The 18,557-nt window shown below is 34.4% G+C and overlaps 2 protein-coding genes and 1 non-coding gene across 5 annotated transcripts; all 3 read right to left on the reverse strand.

Moving 5' to 3' along the window:
- LOC112509144 (coronatine-insensitive protein 1-like) lies at window positions 1–2,706 on the reverse strand. 3 transcript variants are annotated; one of them, XM_025114012.1, is made up of 4 exons: window positions 1,191–2,691; window positions 1,020–1,074; window positions 736–910; window positions 1–312 (listed from the first exon to the last, which is right to left on the reverse strand). In XM_025114012.1, the coding sequence occupies exons 1-3, from the start codon at window positions 2,486–2,488 to the stop codon at window positions 740–742; spliced, it is 1,524 nt and encodes a 507-aa protein (XP_024969780.1). In that variant the 5' UTR covers window positions 2,489–2,691; the 3' UTR covers window positions 1–312; window positions 736–739. The 3 variants fall into 3 exon arrangements, with proteins under 3 accessions (XP_024969780.1, XP_024969777.1, XP_024969772.1); XM_025114009.1 differs by having other exon boundaries at window positions 736–2,534; window positions 2,630–2,706; XM_025114004.1 differs by having other exon boundaries at window positions 736–2,691.
- Window positions 2,707–4,917: 2,211 nt separating this feature from the next.
- On the reverse strand, window positions 4,918–8,598 carry LOC112525822 (putative cyclin-A3-1). Its single transcript, XM_025136106.1, has 9 exons — window positions 8,576–8,598; window positions 7,923–8,269; window positions 7,108–7,340; window positions 6,941–7,016; window positions 6,532–6,608; window positions 6,415–6,448; window positions 5,611–5,760; window positions 5,345–5,479; window positions 4,918–5,212 (listed from the first exon to the last, which is right to left on the reverse strand). The coding sequence occupies exons 2-9, from the start codon at window positions 8,259–8,261 to the stop codon at window positions 5,141–5,143; spliced, it is 1,116 nt and encodes a 371-aa protein (XP_024991874.1). The 5' UTR covers window positions 8,262–8,269; window positions 8,576–8,598; the 3' UTR covers window positions 4,918–5,140.
- Window positions 8,599–9,552: 954 nt separating this feature from the next.
- TRNAM-CAU lies at window positions 9,553–9,638 on the reverse strand. The gene is given in 2 exon segments: window positions 9,553–9,588; window positions 9,601–9,638. It is a non-coding gene; the product is annotated as a tRNA-Met (tRNA).
- Window positions 9,639–18,557: the final 8,919 nt, after the last annotated feature.

The following is an 18,557-nucleotide window of genomic DNA, read 5'->3' on the forward strand; positions in this document are numbered from 1 at the left end:
TTTCCTGTACCAACAGCATTCTATATCTTTATTTTTAATCATACAAATCACAATGAAATGAATATGATGTTCAAGTTTAAGAGGAGAACATTCATCATGCCGATGGATTCTTTACAAATAGAAGCTTCTCATCCAACAATTCCAACATTGTTGGTGTTCGATTTGAGTCATCGTGTAATCAATCATATGGGTTTTCCGAATTCCTAAAATACAAACAGCCCACCTCTCATCATCATCAAATCAATTATGTTGCACCAGCATCAGCAGCAGCCAAGACATCTTTCTCTTAAGCACTCTATCATCATCAGTCACCTAAGCAACAACCATCCAAAAAACTCAAGAGTATCATAATTGGCAACACCAACAAAAACAATAACTTTATCTGTTCACAATTATTCAAAAAGCAAATGGGTATTTTTCATGTTTGTGAACCCCATAAGTTCAGCTCAAAGTTCTCCTTACAAACTAACAAACAACAGCATCTAATCTGAAGAAGAATGCATAAAAACTAATATTATTCCATGTTTGGAGCAAAATATCACATCCCCAAATCACCAACACACCCATCTCTAAATCTTGTTCAGAAATCCATACAGGAATGGACAAAGTTAGAGAACTACAGTCTACAAAACCAAGAATACCAATATATCCCACTTACAAAAATAACAGTAAGAAGACTAAAGATGGAAGCTCTACTTTCTAAACAAATGAAAACAAGAAATAGGGTGAACAGACCTGGTTAGTGAAGATCCAAAGGAGGGTGTGGGTGTAGAGGAAGAACACTCTCTGGGAAATCCGTTCGTTGTCCAGCAAGCGAGTAATATGCAAGCAATGAAGGGGGTTGTTGTTGCACATCAACATATCTATCGGAACTAATTAACTCCATATTCCAAAACGGGCGAGCCATTCCCTGTAATCCACCATAACTTTCAGTTGCGTGATACCCCTGAATCCACAAATACCTCAAAGAAGCTACATTCAGCACAAAGGCGGTAAGTGCTTGTTCACTGAAACCACACCCTCTCATTTCCAACTTCTGCAAATTTGGACACCCTTTTGATAACTCCACAAGTCCTGCATCAGAATCCCCAGTAAAACCAAGAAGCATATATCTCACATTTTGAGCATATTTTCCAACATAACCCAAACCAACATCCGTCAATCCACCAGGCCGAAGATAGATGCCTAACCTTTCCAACCTGCTACACCCGCAGAGCAAAGCCTGAACCCCGTTATCTAATGGTAATTCTGTAATTCTTTCTTCTTTATCGAGTAAAATCATACGAAAGTCATACAGTTTTTTCAAGTGGGTTCCTACACATTCCAAGGCTTCATTTGTGATATCTGTGAGATTTACATGTAAACATTCCAATTCGAGGCATCCTTGTGCCAGATCAATCAACCCTCTTTGAGAAACTAATCCCTCTTCATCATCGCCCCTTTCAATCTTAATCCTGCACAGTTTCTTGCAAAACTGACCAAGAACTTGCAATCCTCTATCTCCAATCACATCCCTTGCATCAAGAACTTCCAAATTGGGACACCTTTGAAACAAGAAACAGTGGGCATCTGTATCAAATAGTGCGTAAAGAAGATCCAGTTTCGTTATCTGAGAAGCAAAAGGGAGCACAACAGGAAGTTCAAGTTCACTCATGTAATTCAATGCCATAGACCTCAAGATAGGAGGAAATTTCAAACCAGCATATTTCTCCAAATGATCGCTGAATGCACCACCACCAAATTCTTCTAGCTTCACTGCATACCTAAAAAAATCAACAAGGTCCGTAACATCACATTCGCTGATCTTCACAGACACTAAAGATCCACTGCAGTTTTTTGCAATAAGTTCGAGATCTTTAAGGTCAAATTTAACAAGATCTGTCATGTAAAAGTTCAAGGACTCCATAGCTTTGTTATGCAAAGCTAATTCATGTAACCATTCCCCATCTTTCTCAACAATCAAACTCTCTTGTAAATAGAGAGTTTTCAAGTTATTACACAACTTACCAATTTGCAATAGCCCATCTGTCGAAAACCCAGAACACAAATCAAGCTTCAGAACCCTAAGTTCTTGACCACGAGTTCGGGTCAACAGGTCAATATCCGAATCACGAACTATCATACGCCGGAAATGGATCGCTTTTAAGCACTTCAAGGAACTCACGATTTCACGAACCCATGGCGTAACGTAACCACCCCAATCCTCAGGAATCAGATCGAACATGGCGGCACGTGGCTTTCCCTTTACAGTTAGCGATTCAAGAAGAGGAAACCGTTCACAGAGACGAACCGGCTTCGTGGAGTAACACACAGCAACCGTCACATGCTTCCGTGTGACACCATCAAGCTCGCACCATTTACGGCAAACCAAGGAGACCGAGCTCCGGTCATGGCAGTCGTGTATATACGGTACGACACAGTTGAACACCGTATCGGTTAAATCACTCAGCTCTGTTTCAAACCGACACACCTTAAGATCCTCCTGCATATCCTTCAATTTGAAAACCTAACCGCTGACTAATTAAACGAAAACCCTAGAAGCATAATCCTAAAATTAGGAGGAACTAAAAAACATAAGAATTACGAAACGAAACAAGGGGTTCTTTTGTAGGAATCGAAGTACAGTTACCGGCGAAACTGAGGAAGATGGATGAATTTGTCAAGAGAGAAGTGTGGGTGGCGGTTACGGCAGACAAAGGATCGGGCCGGCACTTGGGGTGGTCCCACCATCACCATCACCATCACCATGTAACGAACTCTTTGCTGGTTGACCTCGCCTACACATTTTTCTTACAGACCCCTATATTTATATATATTTCTCCTATACACCCTCCACGTTTAGTCCTTATGATGTTAATATTTATATACGATAATTATGGAGATTATTATTGTAAGGAATTGTTTCACATGAATATTTCCATCTAAGGATAGAACTCTTTTCACGGTTTGTTTGTTTCATATGTATATGGTTCACAATATGAAATCTTTTAGTTGTATTCTGTGTTTCACAAAAGAAATGTTCATATTATAAAACAAATATATGTTAATCAATACATCAAATCCAAGTTGTAGATGAAAATATATCTTGTGAAATAGCATATGTTGTCAAAGTTGTCATAATTTTATGGGTTCTCAAATGAAAGTCGACTATATGGAAAATATTCACAAACGCTTTTTCATTTTTCATAAGATTTGAATCGTTAAGATTTTAGGATGTCAAGTTCTATGGATAATTCAGATACCGATGTGTCAAACATGATATTGGAAAGTCATACCTCCTATCACCAAGATTTGTATAAGTATGAAAACGTATCGAAGCCAATTGTGATGTGAAAAAGGAATTTGGTAACAAATCAACAGCTACAACTGAAGTTAAAATCTAACGACAAATAGTTGCATCATTTTATGAACACAAAGATTCGATTTAAGAATTCCTCCAAAATCTTGATAGGATATTATTCTTTGTTTTATATTATTTGAAGAATTGTTTTCGAATTTCAAGCTTTCACATGATATAGAAAACAAAAACGAAGTGGGAATCCTTTATATTATAATTGTTGTCTTTAGAGACATATTCGTCCAATATTTCTTTTCTTCGATTTCGGGTTCTTGATTATTTGAACAAACTGTTTGTGATTTTTATCATCTTTTTGCTAAATAAAGAAAGTTGTATAAGTTATAACTTGATTGGTTTGAATTGCAATGAATCACTATGGTGTCTATTTGTTATGCTATCAAGAATCAAAACTTGCCAAATGGATTTTGGTCTACCGGTAATCGAGTTATCATTGGTAGGGGGTGTATATCTGGTAAAATCCAATGGATTTAGATAGATCTGATTCGATCCAATCATCCATAGGATGTTGGATTTTGTCATCTGATCTGATATGATCCAATTAATATTGGACATCTGATCCAGTCCAAATCAAATGGATGATTGGATCGGATCGGTTTCATCCATTGGATGTTACTATTGGTTATACATTGGATTGAATTAGATCCGTCCAATCTTTTGATCGAATACTCAACCAATTATTCTTATATTTTTTTAAGTTATTAAAAAACAATGTACATAATATCAACTGAAAGATATTATAAAATGTTAATAATTTTATATAGTTATTAATTTGATGATAATTGAACGGGAAATTTAAGTTGATCAATACCGTTTTATCGGATGTTAGACTGCTAAATATGAATGGCACCTAAATACAAACAGAATCTAAACATGTTGGAACCTAAATGCAAACGAGTTGGAACCTGTCATTCCAATAAAAAAGCAAAAGGTTGAAACCATGTTCCAAACAACTTTTAAGCTGATATCAACCTCTAAACATGCATTATTGTGTATTGCTGAATCAAAAAGCCATTCGCTTCTATCTATTAAATTGTGTATTGCTGAATCAAAAAGCCATTCGCTTCTATCTATTAAATTGTNGAATCAAAAAGCCATTCGCTTCTATCTATTAAATTGTGTATTGCTGAATCAAAAAGCCATTCGCTTCTATCTATTAAATTGTGTATTGCTGAATCTGTCAAGAAATCGATGCCTAATGCATATTTGAAATTAATACAAATTTTTATCAAGAAATCGATGCTAATACAAACCCTTTTTTTTTAAGAAATCGATGCTAAATTGCTAATGCAAATTTTTTTGAAGTTCTCGACCATTTAAAGTATTTGGCAGCGAGCACAGATACATAAATCGAAATAGAAATGGATGTTGAAAAATAAACCAAAATCGATGGAGAAGTCGATAAAGAGCAAAAAATCAAAAGAGATATCAATGGAAAGTAGAGAGATCCCTGAGATATATGCTCACATCTTTTTATAGAGCTTCTTTAACCCCCTCAATCAAAATTTTATTGCGTGTGAGCTAACCGACATCTTGTGGTTTATTTTAACAGCTTTGAATTTGTTTTAGAAGCTGCAAAAATAAGTGGCACAAAACCCAAAACTATCCATCACAACAAGATGTAATCACATTAACCCCAAAATATGCACTGAAAAGAAACACCAAAACTCTTCTGATCAAGAAAAGTCTCCAATGATGAACAAAAATTTCAGCAGCAAACCACTTAACACCTTCAATATATGTTAAGAAATCAAGTGCTGAAACACTTGTCATTGCTTTTGTTGATTATTCGTCGGTGTCCTCGAAGTAAGAATCCAGAATTTCTGAAGGGCAAGGCAATGTTGCAACACACTTGAACTGTTTTCACAAAGATGAAAAGGCATAATTAAACACACTGCATAATCATTTACAAACCCGGTAAGTCGTACAAACTTATAAACCGGTTTTTATGTGTTGTTTCACATATATGAAAATACAGGTTTGCTGTACCTTATGTTGCGAGTATTTCTCTCTTACTGCTTGAGAAGATGATGCTTTTCTGTTCAGCTGCAAGTCATGAACGGCAAGCACACAATCCTTTAACTCAGATGGTCCATACCCCGAATAGCATTGCATTGCCAACCCCTGAAATCATAGATTGAATCTTGAGTCTAAAGATAAGCCATTGTTAACAAAAAGTCATCTTTTATCATTTGAGCACAAGAAAAAGGACAATCTTTTCGCTGAGAATTGTTGTAAATGAAGATGTTTCTGACCCAAGGATGTTTGTCTGGTTGAAGTGTAAATCTTGCAAGAAAAATGGCTGAGGCTGCTACCATTGATGGCAAGAACCTTAAACAACTGTAATCTAGCAAACTTAGCTCCACAAGAAACCAACTCAAGAACTCAAATGATGGACATGACAACTGCATTCAACAAATTTAAATATGTCAGTAAGAGCATCTCTAATCCCCCGTCAAATACCCATTTTGCCGGTCAAATCCATTCCAACCGACCGTTAAAATCAAAAAGAAATTGCAGGTCTTAAATTTTGACCAGCAAATTTAGATGGGTCCACCACTATCCAATATTAAATACTATTTTAATATTTTCATCAATAAATATGAGTTAGTTTAGAAATATAATTCATTTTTAAATATAATAATTTAGCTTTTATATAAGTTATATATATTATTATCTAACATATATTATATATCTAAAAAACATATTAGAATTTGTATTTTTCTATTTTAACTACTCTTTATTAAATAAATCGTTTGTAAAATTTACATTTAACAAAAAACTAATCATTTATTATCATCATATGTATTTACAAGTTATAATTATTGTTATTAAAAAAAGTTTAATAATAAATTAAATATGTTGTTTTAATATGGGGTCCATGGTTTTTTATAGATGCAGTTGGAGTTGAGTTGTTTTTCTGTGTCAATGTTTATGGTGTTGGTTTTAGTGCCAAGATTGGAGATAGTCACAAACCAAATTGTATTCTTGGACCATAGATTTCATGTATTCGACTCAGTATAATAGATTGTAAGGTTAGAGCATTGAAGTAGGCATACCAGGCTATCTTCTTGGGCAGCTCTAATGAAGATCCTGCAAACCCAATGCGTGAAAACTGGTAAACAATGGTTTTAAACGTATGGGCATTAATAACAACCATCACAACACATACATACCTAAGAAAAGTTTTTGGTGTTGGATTGTTGAGTTCCGAATTCAAATATTTGAGCAAGTCTCCCTCCATTTGAACCACCTACAAGATTCAAACACAAAATACTTAAAAATCTTTGTTATAGAGTAATTGAATAATACACAGAAGTTGGAAACTTTAGAGCAATCACTGTAACATTAGTCATCCAGATGGTTCATCTAGACATGCACTTCAAAATAGTGCATATTTCCTATGTAAATTTTATTCACTGATATGTCTTTTTGTTTTACAAATAAACCAAACTAACACGGTGAATCCCACTATGTAGAACTGACCTCTACCTTAAAGAGTAAAGTGACTGTTTTCATGAACGTTTTTCTCTTATACAAATGAAAAAGATAAAAAGTAAATGGCTAAAAGAACCATGAACCAACCTCTTCTTTAGTATACGTATTGTCTGTTATATAACAATAATCTTCAACATGGGGAGGGCTAATCTCCTCAAATTTCCTAAGACAAGCAAGGAAAAAGAATATAAACAAAACCAATCATGAGAAAACAATGATATAACAAAAGAACTTAAACAGGCTTATGAGCATACGAGGCTACAAGCATGCTTGATACACCGAGAAGCTGGAGCTTGTTCCTGCTCAATGAATGTGAAGATAGGAATCTGTCAATGTAGGAGACAGTGAGAAACAAGGTATCCGACACAAGTTTATACTCCTCTGCCACCTCAACCAACCAATCCACTAAGACCTCTCGCATTCCTACTGTCACGTCTTTTTGAACCTTTTCCATATAATTAGGCAATGGCCTTCTCTTTTCCTCAATCTAAATCAAAGATTTTGTGTTAGTATAGTACCGCAGACAGCATCCTTAGACAAAACCCAATCACTTGCCCTGATAGCTACAATCAATCAAAATTCTAAAACACAAAGAGATATTAATGATGTAATAAAAGGGTAAGCACATATATAACTTAAAATGAGCATTTCTACTTTAGCTCAAAGCTCGGATTTCAAATGGTAATTTTCGATTTTAGCAATGCCATCATATGCAAATGATGATTGATTTATGAGTCTTCAGGTTGTTATTTTGTCAAATGGAATTAAGAGAACACCCATGGAACTTCAAAAAATTCAAAATTGTGCTTCAGGAACTCCAATTCTGTGCTTCTGAATTGGAACCAGATCAAATTGATTAAAGAGATGATCTATAGTAGCTCCAAACTTCAATTCTGGTCTGACAACCAGACCTCCCAGAAGCTTTATGATCTCAAAACCTCTTCTCCCACCAATCCCCAGAATAGGGGATGCATAGATAGAAATACAAATTTGAATCCATATTAAAACCCCACAATTAATTAGCAAATATAGAAATAACCAAACAAATGCCAATACAAAGAGTAACTACCTCCAATAAACGAAGATGCTGATATATAAGAGGTGTGTTCAAAAATTTCTTGTTCTGAATCGATCCCAAAGAGACATAATGATCACTTTTCACATACTCCTCAACCCCATAACCGTTCTCAGCCTGCCTCAATTCGGATATCGGTTTCAGGTTCTCTTTATAATCGGAGCTCTGGGTCAAGTTAATGTTTTCCGAATCGGTTAGCTCACCCAAAACCACTCGTTTTTTTGCAGAACGAATTTGGTTCAAAAGATGGTGATTCACAAGAAAGGGTCGCTTCCTTGACGCACGGTTGATGATGTTTTCTTTGGACTCCATTGCAGGGTCTAGAAAGGACATGTGTGTACCTTAACCACAAACAACAGAAAAAACTGAAATAAGAAGGAGCAACAACAACAGAAATAACAAGTACTACGGTAAACTATGTACTGAAATTAATGCAGTATCTGTATTCATATAATGACATTACATATGAACTTGTGAAGAAAACGTAGTGAATTAAAAAGCAGAGGATGATTGTTCAAAGTTAATAGACAAACCGAGATCATATTTTTTTAGCAAAACCAAACAACAAGGAGAAGCAACAGCAGAAACACGATTGTAACACGGCTACAAACAAACCCTAAAATCGATATAGAAAATTAGATTATTACCTAGTTGAATCTGGCGAAGCAACCCTAAAATCGAGATAATATCTGAGTGTTCAGGTGGCGTCGTCGCCGGCTGCCGGAGATATCAAAGAAAGATGAAAGAGAGTTGCAACAGATAAAGAGGGGGAAACGAGGATATGAGCGGGAATTAATTGTGTTTTGGAGGTATTATATTTTAAAATTTATGCAATACATAAACAATGACGCTTTTTATTTTATTTCTTTAAAAATAAAATATATTTTTTTATAATAAACTTTCATTCGAATATTATTTTTTTTATTTTTCATTTCCGGTTTGTTTAAAGTAAATATAAGATGATGGGTTTTTTTTCTAGGGACGGACCAAGAATTTGTGGATACAGTGGCATCATATAAAACGGTTGCACCTTTCACGAAGCTAATTTTTTTTTACCTTACCACCGAGGAACAATACGGTTGCACGTGCCACCTAACCACCCCTCTAGGTCTGTCTATGGTTTTTTCTAAAGTTCAACGTTTTAATGGACTCCAAAAATGCACCAAGAAAACTTGTTTTTTCGTGACTCGAGTGGTGTGGAGGGAAATTATTCGATGGTTAGTTTTGGAGCAGAGACTTCTCATGTTCTGCCTTTAATCTTGAGTTACTCTTTTGTTATATTCGGTTGCGTTTATTTTATTTTTTTTGTTTTTTCTTCGATTTTTTAATGTTGGTTGATTAAGCATTTATGTGATTATATTTTATATCTAACCTTCTCTACAGATCATTTATGATCATTCGAGAGATTAATCGGTGTGTATAAGTTGTTCCAAAAATCTATAATTACCTTAAAACAAGAGTTAAAGATAGATTTACAGATTTACAAATATATATATATATATCATAAGTATGAAGTAAAATCAATATATATATATATATATATATATATAAAAGTATTGTTGCATTTAAACATGACATCACAAAATTAATGGCATGAATATGAATATACAAAAAAAAAAGGCATTGGGGTGAGAGAGGCTCGAACTCTCGACCTCAGGATAACTCTTATTGCTATGAGACCTACGCGCTAGCCAACTGCGCCACCACCCCATTTGTTTTTCTTTCACCAATTAATGATTTATATTCTTAAATGAAAATTATGTCCACTCTAACCTTTAGAACCTGTTATGGGTAGCCGGTACCAGCCCCTACCTAAAAAAAAATTAATGGTAAAGTTTTTGAAGACATAATAAAATTTGTAATTAGGTCACTTAAATACATTTTAAAAATGTATTTTATTATGATAAAATTACATTCAAATATTCAATTATTTGAAAATACATTTATTGATCATCAGTATCCATGTTGGATTGATTTGAAGAGTTTCGGTCTCTTGAATTCTTTTAATAACCTCTTGGTCATCAATGTCGAGTTCCTCGTCGTCGTCATATTGTGAGTAAGTGTCGTCGGTATCGGTAGTTGGCGGTGTGCTTAGTCCCACGGTGATTTCGTTATCTTCCAAATTTTCTTCCATCTCTTGAATTACCATCTCTAACGATGTCGTGTGTTGAATTTTATCAACGCTATCCAAGTAATCCTGCAAACAGATGCAACACTCCATGGACTCCGGGATTAGTCTTGTCTGGCATATCGAAATGATCCTGCCACTAAGAGAAAAAACGGACTCCAAAGCTACGATACTAGCTTGGATTGTTAATATAGCACATGCTATGCATGCCAAAACCGGGAATTAAGGTTGCTTTTGTTTCCAAAAATCTAATAGCTCAATTTTCTCAAAATCTTTGACATCATTTGCAGGGCATGCGACCACAAAGTTAGTATGCACATACATATTTAGTTCACATAAATCGTTATCAAATCTACTTTGTTCGTTTGATGCATCATGTTTTCCATTGGCCATTTTGTAAGGCAAAAAGAGAGGAAGAAATGAGAATTGTAAAGTGGAAGCGATAAATGAATACGAGCTGAAGTCACAAAATATAGTGCAAAACAGAGAAATGTGAATTTTTTTTGCGCTTTTTACATTTTGTAAGTTGGTATGTAAATCCATACTCCTTTACACTTATATATATGGTTTAAAAGGGCAAAAAGACCAAAAAAAGGGGTCAAAAATCGGTCCTAACAGTCATAAACGACTAGTTAAAAAAATTCCGACTAATTTTCAAAAAATGGGGCCAGGTTGGCCCCATAACCGGTACCGGTTGGTCCGGTCCCTCAAATCGCTCCAAAAACGTGATCGGCCCCGGTCGGCAATCTTGTAACCGGTCCTTACCGGTTTGGCCATCATTATTCCCAGGTGAGTTATCTAAACTCGATAGAGAAAAGATTAGGAGAGAGACTCATTTTTACATATGGAACGAGGCATACCGTTGGAAACACTGTTTGGACCAGGTTAGTTGACTATGTGTGCTCCAAGGGGAGTTTATATCTATTTTACAGTTTTGTCACTCCCATGCTTGTGGGGGGCACTTCGGCTTTAAGCGAACATATAGAAAGGTCCTTGAGTATGAGTTGTATTGGCCAACCCTTATGCGAGATAGTTACCTCTTTGGTAAGAGTTGCATAGGTGCCAGATGATGGGAAAAATAAGTTCCTGAAATAAAATGCCCCAATTTTCCATATTAGTTTGTGAGATTTTTGATGTATGGGGAACGAATTTCATGGGACCCTTTCCCGCATCTCGTGGTAATCTTTATATTATTTTGGTCGTTGACTATATCTCAAAATGGATTAACGCAAAGGCCACATGAACTAATGATTCTCGTGTAGTTGCAGATTTTGTCAAATCTCATATATTTTCCAGGTTCGGGATGCCTAAGGCCATCATCAATGATCGAGGCACTCATTTTTGCAACAAGGTCATCGACGCTCTTTTCAAGAAGTATGGGGTTATCCATCGCATCTCCACCGTCTACCATCCACGGTCTAACGGACAAGCAGATGTGTCTAATAGAGAGATCAAGTCCATTTTAAAGAATACAGTGAATCCTAACCGGAAGGATTGGATTCTACGGCTCAATGACTCCTAGTGGGCTTATCGTTTGGCCTACAAGATTCCCATAGGAATGTCACCCTTTCGGTTAGTTTGCGGTAAGCCTTGCCACCTTCTGGTGGAATTGGAGCATAAGGCTTACTAGACGGTGAAGATGTGCAATACGGATTTGGATGAAGCAGGATCGTATAGGAAGCTTCAAATTCAAGAGTTGGAGGAGATAAGGAACGATGCCCACAAAAATGCTCGTATTTACAAGGAAAAGGCAAAGGCGTTCCATGACTTGAGCATATCACGTAGGTCTTTCACTAAAAGTCAAAAAGTTCTTCTCTATCACTCTAGATTAAAGTTATTTTATAGTAAGTTAAGGTCCAGACGGATAGGACCTTTTGTGGTTATTACTGTTTTTGAGAATGGTGTAGTCGAGATCCAAAATTTGTCTATTGGGAAAATTTTGAAGTTAATGGCAATAGACTGAAGTCGTTCTATGAGGGCTTTGATGAAAGAGACTTAGAAAGGGTAGCCTTGGACACGCCAAGCTATACATATTGAACCGAGTATGGTCTAACCAAAGACTTAAACGAAGGGTGTTGCATGGGAGGCAACCCATGGGATTTCAAGTTCTTGTTCCTTTTTGCTTTATGTCATTTAGTTTACTTTGTTAGATTCTCCAAATTCACTCATACTTCTTTATTTGTTTATCAGGTTCCACCCCGAATATTGAAAGCTCTAAAGAGACACACCATCTTCATGGATTCTTACATTGCGAGGTCACTCACCAAATCAGAGGAGTTTTCTGTTTCCCCTTTTTTTATGCTTAGGTTCTCCTCTACATGTTGAATAAATTGAGGACAATGTATGAATTAAGTGTGGGGGTGGGGGTCATTTGCATGATTTGGGTATATAACTGCTTTTAGGGGTCAATTTTTTGCATTTTTGCAAATTTTGTGCTTAATAGTTGGTTGTTGTTCGTCTTGACAATGTGTTAACATGTTTTTATGGGCTTAAATTGTTGATGATGATGAGTATGGATACATATATACCATGATTGAACTTGATTGATAGCACTTAGAGTCAATTAGTGGTAATATACCGGTCAAGAATAGACATTTGCTAATATGTTGAACAAGCTAAACACCGTGAGACTTTGAGATTATTTGACTAAACATATAATTTTAGTCTAAAATTCATTTATTGTGTGATTACGTCATGCATAGTTATGTGCCTCTAGAATTTGACTTGTCTCTCATTAAGACTACATGATATTTACATGCTAAATAAAGATGATAAAGACCATCGTTTGCTCATTTTTATATTAAACCATTAGCCTTTAGCCTACCTTTTTATGTTATGATTACCCTTTTGCATACTACTTTGAGCCTTAGCCTATTGTCTTTGTCACCCACATCATGAACCAATCCAAACACGACTCACCCAACCAATAACCAACGGAGTAATACCGATTTCTCTATATGCTCGAAAAGTAAAGTTTACATGTTGGAAAAGTTAAGGAAAAAAATTAAAAAGAAAGAAAAAAATAGAGAGAAGGAAAATTCAAAAGAAAAAAAAACTTATGAGAAAAACAATATGTAAGCGAGAAAGAATTAAAGTAAGACGGTAGAAATGATGATAAGGTTAAATAAAAGCGTTTCATCTCTATTACTTATCATCAAAAAGAGAAATGTACTTCAAAAATAGATATGAAAAGTCCCTTGTGGAAAGAAATTTTCATGGTTGAGTAACTGGGTTGTCCATTTGGTGTAAGATCCTGTCACTTTTTCCCAAAATACATCCGTACCTTACCCAAGCCTTATTCTATGTTATAACTATAAGTTCTTTTGATTTATTTGCATGTATTTTATCCAAGTAGTGGAGAGTGAGAGACTTTTCAAGCTTATGGTAGATACATGCTAGAGCATTGACATTTCTTCCTATCTGCTTGGCCAGACGCATTTCAAGTAATTGTAGTAAAATCAAATTTATTTTTTTAATAAATTATTCGCTAATTTGATTCCATAATGATTCGAAAAGAGTTTCGTTTTGAGTGATACACTTTAGCCCAAAGGAATAAATTGAGTGTCGTTTGTTAATCCTATTTGTGAGGGTTCTCGATATTAGCTTGTACCTTTTTTATTGGATAGGACATATAATTGATGATAAGTTGAGAATCTTAAGTTCATGAGATTCTATATGTGTTGACGTTCTCATTTGATTCGTCTTTATAGTGCTAACTTAAGTCATTATCGGAACATACAATGATCTAAGCATGAGGGTATTTGATAAGTGCTATTTTATGCGTTTTAATGTTGGAGTTACCTAACAATTATTGTTAATTAGATGTTGAAAATGGCTAATTTAAGTTTGAGTTGGTAGTTTATATCTACCCATTACATAGCCCACAAATGCGAAGATGCGAAGCCCAAATCAGTGGCAGCCAAAGAAAAGTGGTCCGTGCAGTGCCTCTTTGATCGAGAAATCCAGCAACTCCATCCATCCTGATCGGTTTCCAGTCTCGGGCGAGTTTTCCTCGTGGGTATATCCACACCTAAGTCGCGTGCGACAGAAGGTCGAACGACCACGTCCTATTTCGAGCGGGTTTTTGTTCGATTGGGTATAAAAGAGGCTCGTCGAATGGGGAATCCGAAAATGTTTCTTGTTTCGTTATTGTAGCAAGTAATGTTCGATTGAAATGTTTGGTTGATTGGTTAACATTACAACTTTGCATATTTTCGTTTTAGTATTTGGCGTCTAAATATTAGCTAGGAATGGTGTTTGCTAAATCTTAAGACGTCTGTCAGTTGTTACCAAGTCTGTGACTGGTTCCGACTAGTTAGATAGAGACTACTTTTCAAGCTACTCGTACTAGTATTCCATAGCTCTTTAGAGTATTCAGAATAGCTGAAAGCATCAACAATATTGAGTTAAGAATCCAAGGACATGAAAAGATGATCGTTAGTGATCCAAGATTCATAAATATGATCAATAGATGCATGCTTCTTGTTGTAAAATGATCAAGATTCCTAAACCCGACTAACTTGGTTAACCCAACCAACCCGTAGCGCTCAATACTTAATTCAATCATGAAATCTTCAAACCATTTGTATATGGTTAGAATGAGTTAGGATCATTTGAACCCAATCCAATCCAATGAATCTGATACCGTCATATAACATGGATTTAATATGATTTTAAGTTTTTAATAATATATGTACATTAGACAATAGACCAACATGTAATTAACTTTATTCATAATTATATTACAATTTCAACTGTAAATTTACTTTCTTATTTGAATGAACATTGTAGGTTGAAAATTTTCAAACCATAAACATTAATTAGTTTATTCAGATGCATTTAATCCATCCCTAATCGAGAAATGACGAGAGCATTTATGGTAACTTGATGGAGTAAACTTTTAACATATACTAGTGTTGCAACCGTGCGTTGCACGGTGGCGATAATATCATCTTCAAAAGAAATGTTATAGACTAAAATTTGAAGTCGTCTTCTAAATAAATTTTAGGAAAATGTGTGTGACAACTACTCATTAACATTAAAAGTTTTTAAGAGAAGTTGACAACAATCTTAGAACGATATGCTAATTTAAGTTCTCTAACTATGCTCGAGAACGGTGTTGCAATGTACTCTACAAATGTTTGACTAATGTTAGTAGTTTGTTTAACTTGAAATCACATTTTTAATTGAAATCTCGTATAAGGTGACAAAGTCACGGTTTCAATTTTTATAATAGATTTAATTGAAATCTCATTCGAAGTTATGAAAAAAACATTCTATAATATTAGTGAAAATTTGACCGGTACGTAAGCTGTAGCAACAGTAGTGGAAGCTCAAGACGATGCATGAAGAAGCACATCACCAACCTAAGATAATGGATGTTCCCTCATAAAACAATAAAATTAATATCAAGTGGGGTCGATGACCCACATATCAAATATTAAACTGATGAAAACAAAAACTATACTTTATAACATTCTATAATATTTGAATTGTAAATTAGAGAGGTGCGTCAAGCCTTGATAGTAGTAACACCAAGAAAACGGATAAATAATTACATCACCAAATAATATAATGGGGCATTCCCATATAAAAAATAAAAAAACCAAGTAAGCTAAAGAATCATATATTAGATGTAAAACTAAGAACATATAATATACTTGATCTAAACAAAAAGCCTAAAATTCATGGCAGATATATAAACTAAAAACATGTACTAAAATGATGGATGTTGACCAAGGAAGATAGTTGTATTTATTCAACGAAGTTGCAAAAAGACATTGGTTAGGATTTCCATCTTTGGTTTCAATTTTGTGTTAATACATAATAAAAAAACATTGAGATGGTTTTAGAAATAATTTTCATGACTTTTTAATCACAAGAATAAAATCTTATTTGATAAGTGCTTACGGGATGAATTTTTTTATCGGATGAACATGAGAAGGGCCAATAATTTTACCGGATAAAAGCAATGAAAAGGATAGAGAGTCTTACCCGGTAAGTAAGGATGACGACTCTTACCCAGATAAACACTTGCCCAATAACTTGTTGCATTCGATATGTTTTTTTTATATACTAAAATCTCACGTATCAAAATAAATTATAATGTTGAATCCTATCGGTAAGCACTTACCGGGTAAGCATTTAGGTAAACGGCCCCTAACTTGGCCAACCCAACCAACCTGGAGCGACTCGATACTTAATTCAGTCATGAAATCTTCAAACCGTTTGTATATGGCTGGAATGAGTTAGGATCATTTGAACCCAATCCAATCCGATGAATCTGATACCATCATATAAAATGGATTTAATATGATTTTAAGTTTTTGATAATATATGTACGTTAGACAATAGACCAACCTGTAATTAACTTTATTCAACAGTAATCTTACATTCTTATTTGCATGAACATTCAATGTCTTCTTTGAGTTTGTTAGCCCTATTTATATATTCTCGTTTTGATTTTACTTCGTTTAAACATAATTTCTTAGGTAGATTGTAAAATGATATATGGTATACTTTTAATCTAGAAATGAGTAATATTAAAATTAGGAATAATATTATAAAGTCGATGATGGTTCAATTCAAAGGAAGTGGAAATCATATTCAAAAAATGCACACTTTACCAAAACTTCAAAGTGAAGAAAATGTCATCATCTACAACACCCATCCTCATGCCACCTCTTTATCATCATTATTATTATTATTATTTAAAAGTATTATTATTTTATTAAAATAAAATTAAATCATACTTTACAGATCCAAATAAAAAGTTTAATAATTGATATCAAAGTTGTTATGTATAAATTAAATAATATGTTATACAAAATAAAATATCATATAATTTGCCTTTTTTATAAACTATAAATACAATAATTAATACTATAGCTGTTAATCACTTTCTAGTGTGCGCTTTAGTTTTCGAATGTCTCGTTTAGCGTCACTCGACTTTACAGCACCGGGGGTGTACTAATCAATGAACCCTCAAAACCTACTTTCTTTATAATGATTTTTTTCACTCCTATCCCTTCGTAAGAGAAGGATGCCAAGAGTTTCGCTCAACGGCCTAAGGACAGCCTGGCCTGCTGACCTTCCTGCAATTCAATTCCCTAATGAAATCAACTACTTGTCTAAGTGAACTAGCTGATATCTCTATTGCATAATGCTTCTCACCTGACTTCATAATCACTTTTGAAGCATGAAAACAGAAAAGAATGAGGGAGGGGGCCTCCTTCCTAAAAAAAGCCTTTCCAAGTCAACCTCAGAGTCGGAAGGTGCGCCAAATGGAAAATGCCTGATAAGAAAAAGAAATCACATTTGCAGAAGTGATATTTTATTAAGGGATTGTTTACCAAAATTTTTATTAAGTTCTGTATGGATAAATTTATCTGTCCGAATAAATTTGTCTGTCTAGATAAATGAGTGTTGTTTATTTTTTTTATATGAACCAACAGTCTGAATAACATAAATGATCGATTTACCCCCAATATTAATTATTTGAACATCAAAACAAAAMAATCATAAAAAGGTTGACGATGGAGTGTCTCATTTGGGAATAAGGGTGTCATTTTTGTGACTGAATGATGACAAAATGGTATGCGATTAAGACATGTTCTATGTGAATAAACCGTAAGTAAACAACCCAAATAAACTGTGCGAATAAGCTGGATAGACCAATAAGCCTAATTATAAGCTGTAAGTAAACAACCCCTAAATTATTTATGAAACTTTTCTTTTTTTGTAATTTATGGAAATTTAATTAAGAATTTGTATTAGACTATTTATTAAGAATTTCTTTTATATGGTCCAAGATGGATAGCGGTAGATTAGAATAATACAATAACATTACTAAACCGCCCACGCCCCCACTCTAATTTACGCCGCCCCGTTCCAATTTTCAAACCCAAAATAAATAATTAATCCCCAATTTCTGGATTATTACTTATTTAAAATATATTATATGTTCAACCTGATTTAGAGCTATTTGACAATTATTGAATAATTTGATACATGATGATTAAATAATTAGAATAATTAAAATATTCTTATGATATAGTGCAATAAAATTAGGGTTCTTAATGATTAAGGAAGATTCAAGATACAAAATTATTCAGAGGGTTTTAGAATCATTAAGAGACAATTTTTTTTTGTCAAACAAGATTCACCTCTTAACGATTTAGATATTAACTTTTAATGGAATTATTAAGAGGTAAACAAATAATCTATTAAAATATTGAATTAAAATTGGTTTTTTTAGATCCGACCCAAATCAAGAGGTCCGTACACACTGAATCTAATTGAAATTCATTTTTTTAAAATGTATTATTGAAAGCAATAATTGGATGAGACGATCCGACCCGAATCGGGAGATCAGTACAGTATACGGATTGTACCCGGCCAACCGGCCTTCCTTTTTATTTTATTTATTAATTTATTAATAACCGCAACAACACCTTCCTCTCGCTACCTCTCTCTCTCTTTCCTGCTCGCTTTCACATTTC

The sequence above is a fragment of the Cynara cardunculus genome (assembly GCF_001531365.2).
Source record: "Cynara cardunculus var. scolymus isolate 2C chromosome LG 1, CcrdV1, whole genome shotgun sequence".
NCBI lineage: Eukaryota > Viridiplantae > Streptophyta > Magnoliopsida > Asterales > Asteraceae > Cynara > Cynara cardunculus.

Bases quoted from the DNA above. Each gene is read 5' to 3' on its own strand.
- LOC112525822 (XM_025136106.1), bottom strand. From the start codon at position 8,261: ATGTCCTTTCTAGACCCTGCAATGGAGTCCAAAGAAAACATCATCAAC. The intron at 7,017-7,107 runs GTATGCTCATAA...TGCTTGTCTTAG, and splicing joins TCAAGCATGCTTGTAGCCTC to GAAATTTGAGGAGATTAGCC. The intron at 5,761-6,414 runs GTATGCCTACTT...TGTTGAATGCAG, and splicing joins CTGCCCAAGAAGATAGCCTG to TTGTCATGTCCATCATTTGA.
- LOC112509144 (XM_025114009.1), bottom strand. From the start codon at position 2,488: ATGCAGGAGGATCTTAAGGTGTGTCGGTTTGAAACAGAGCTGAGTGAT.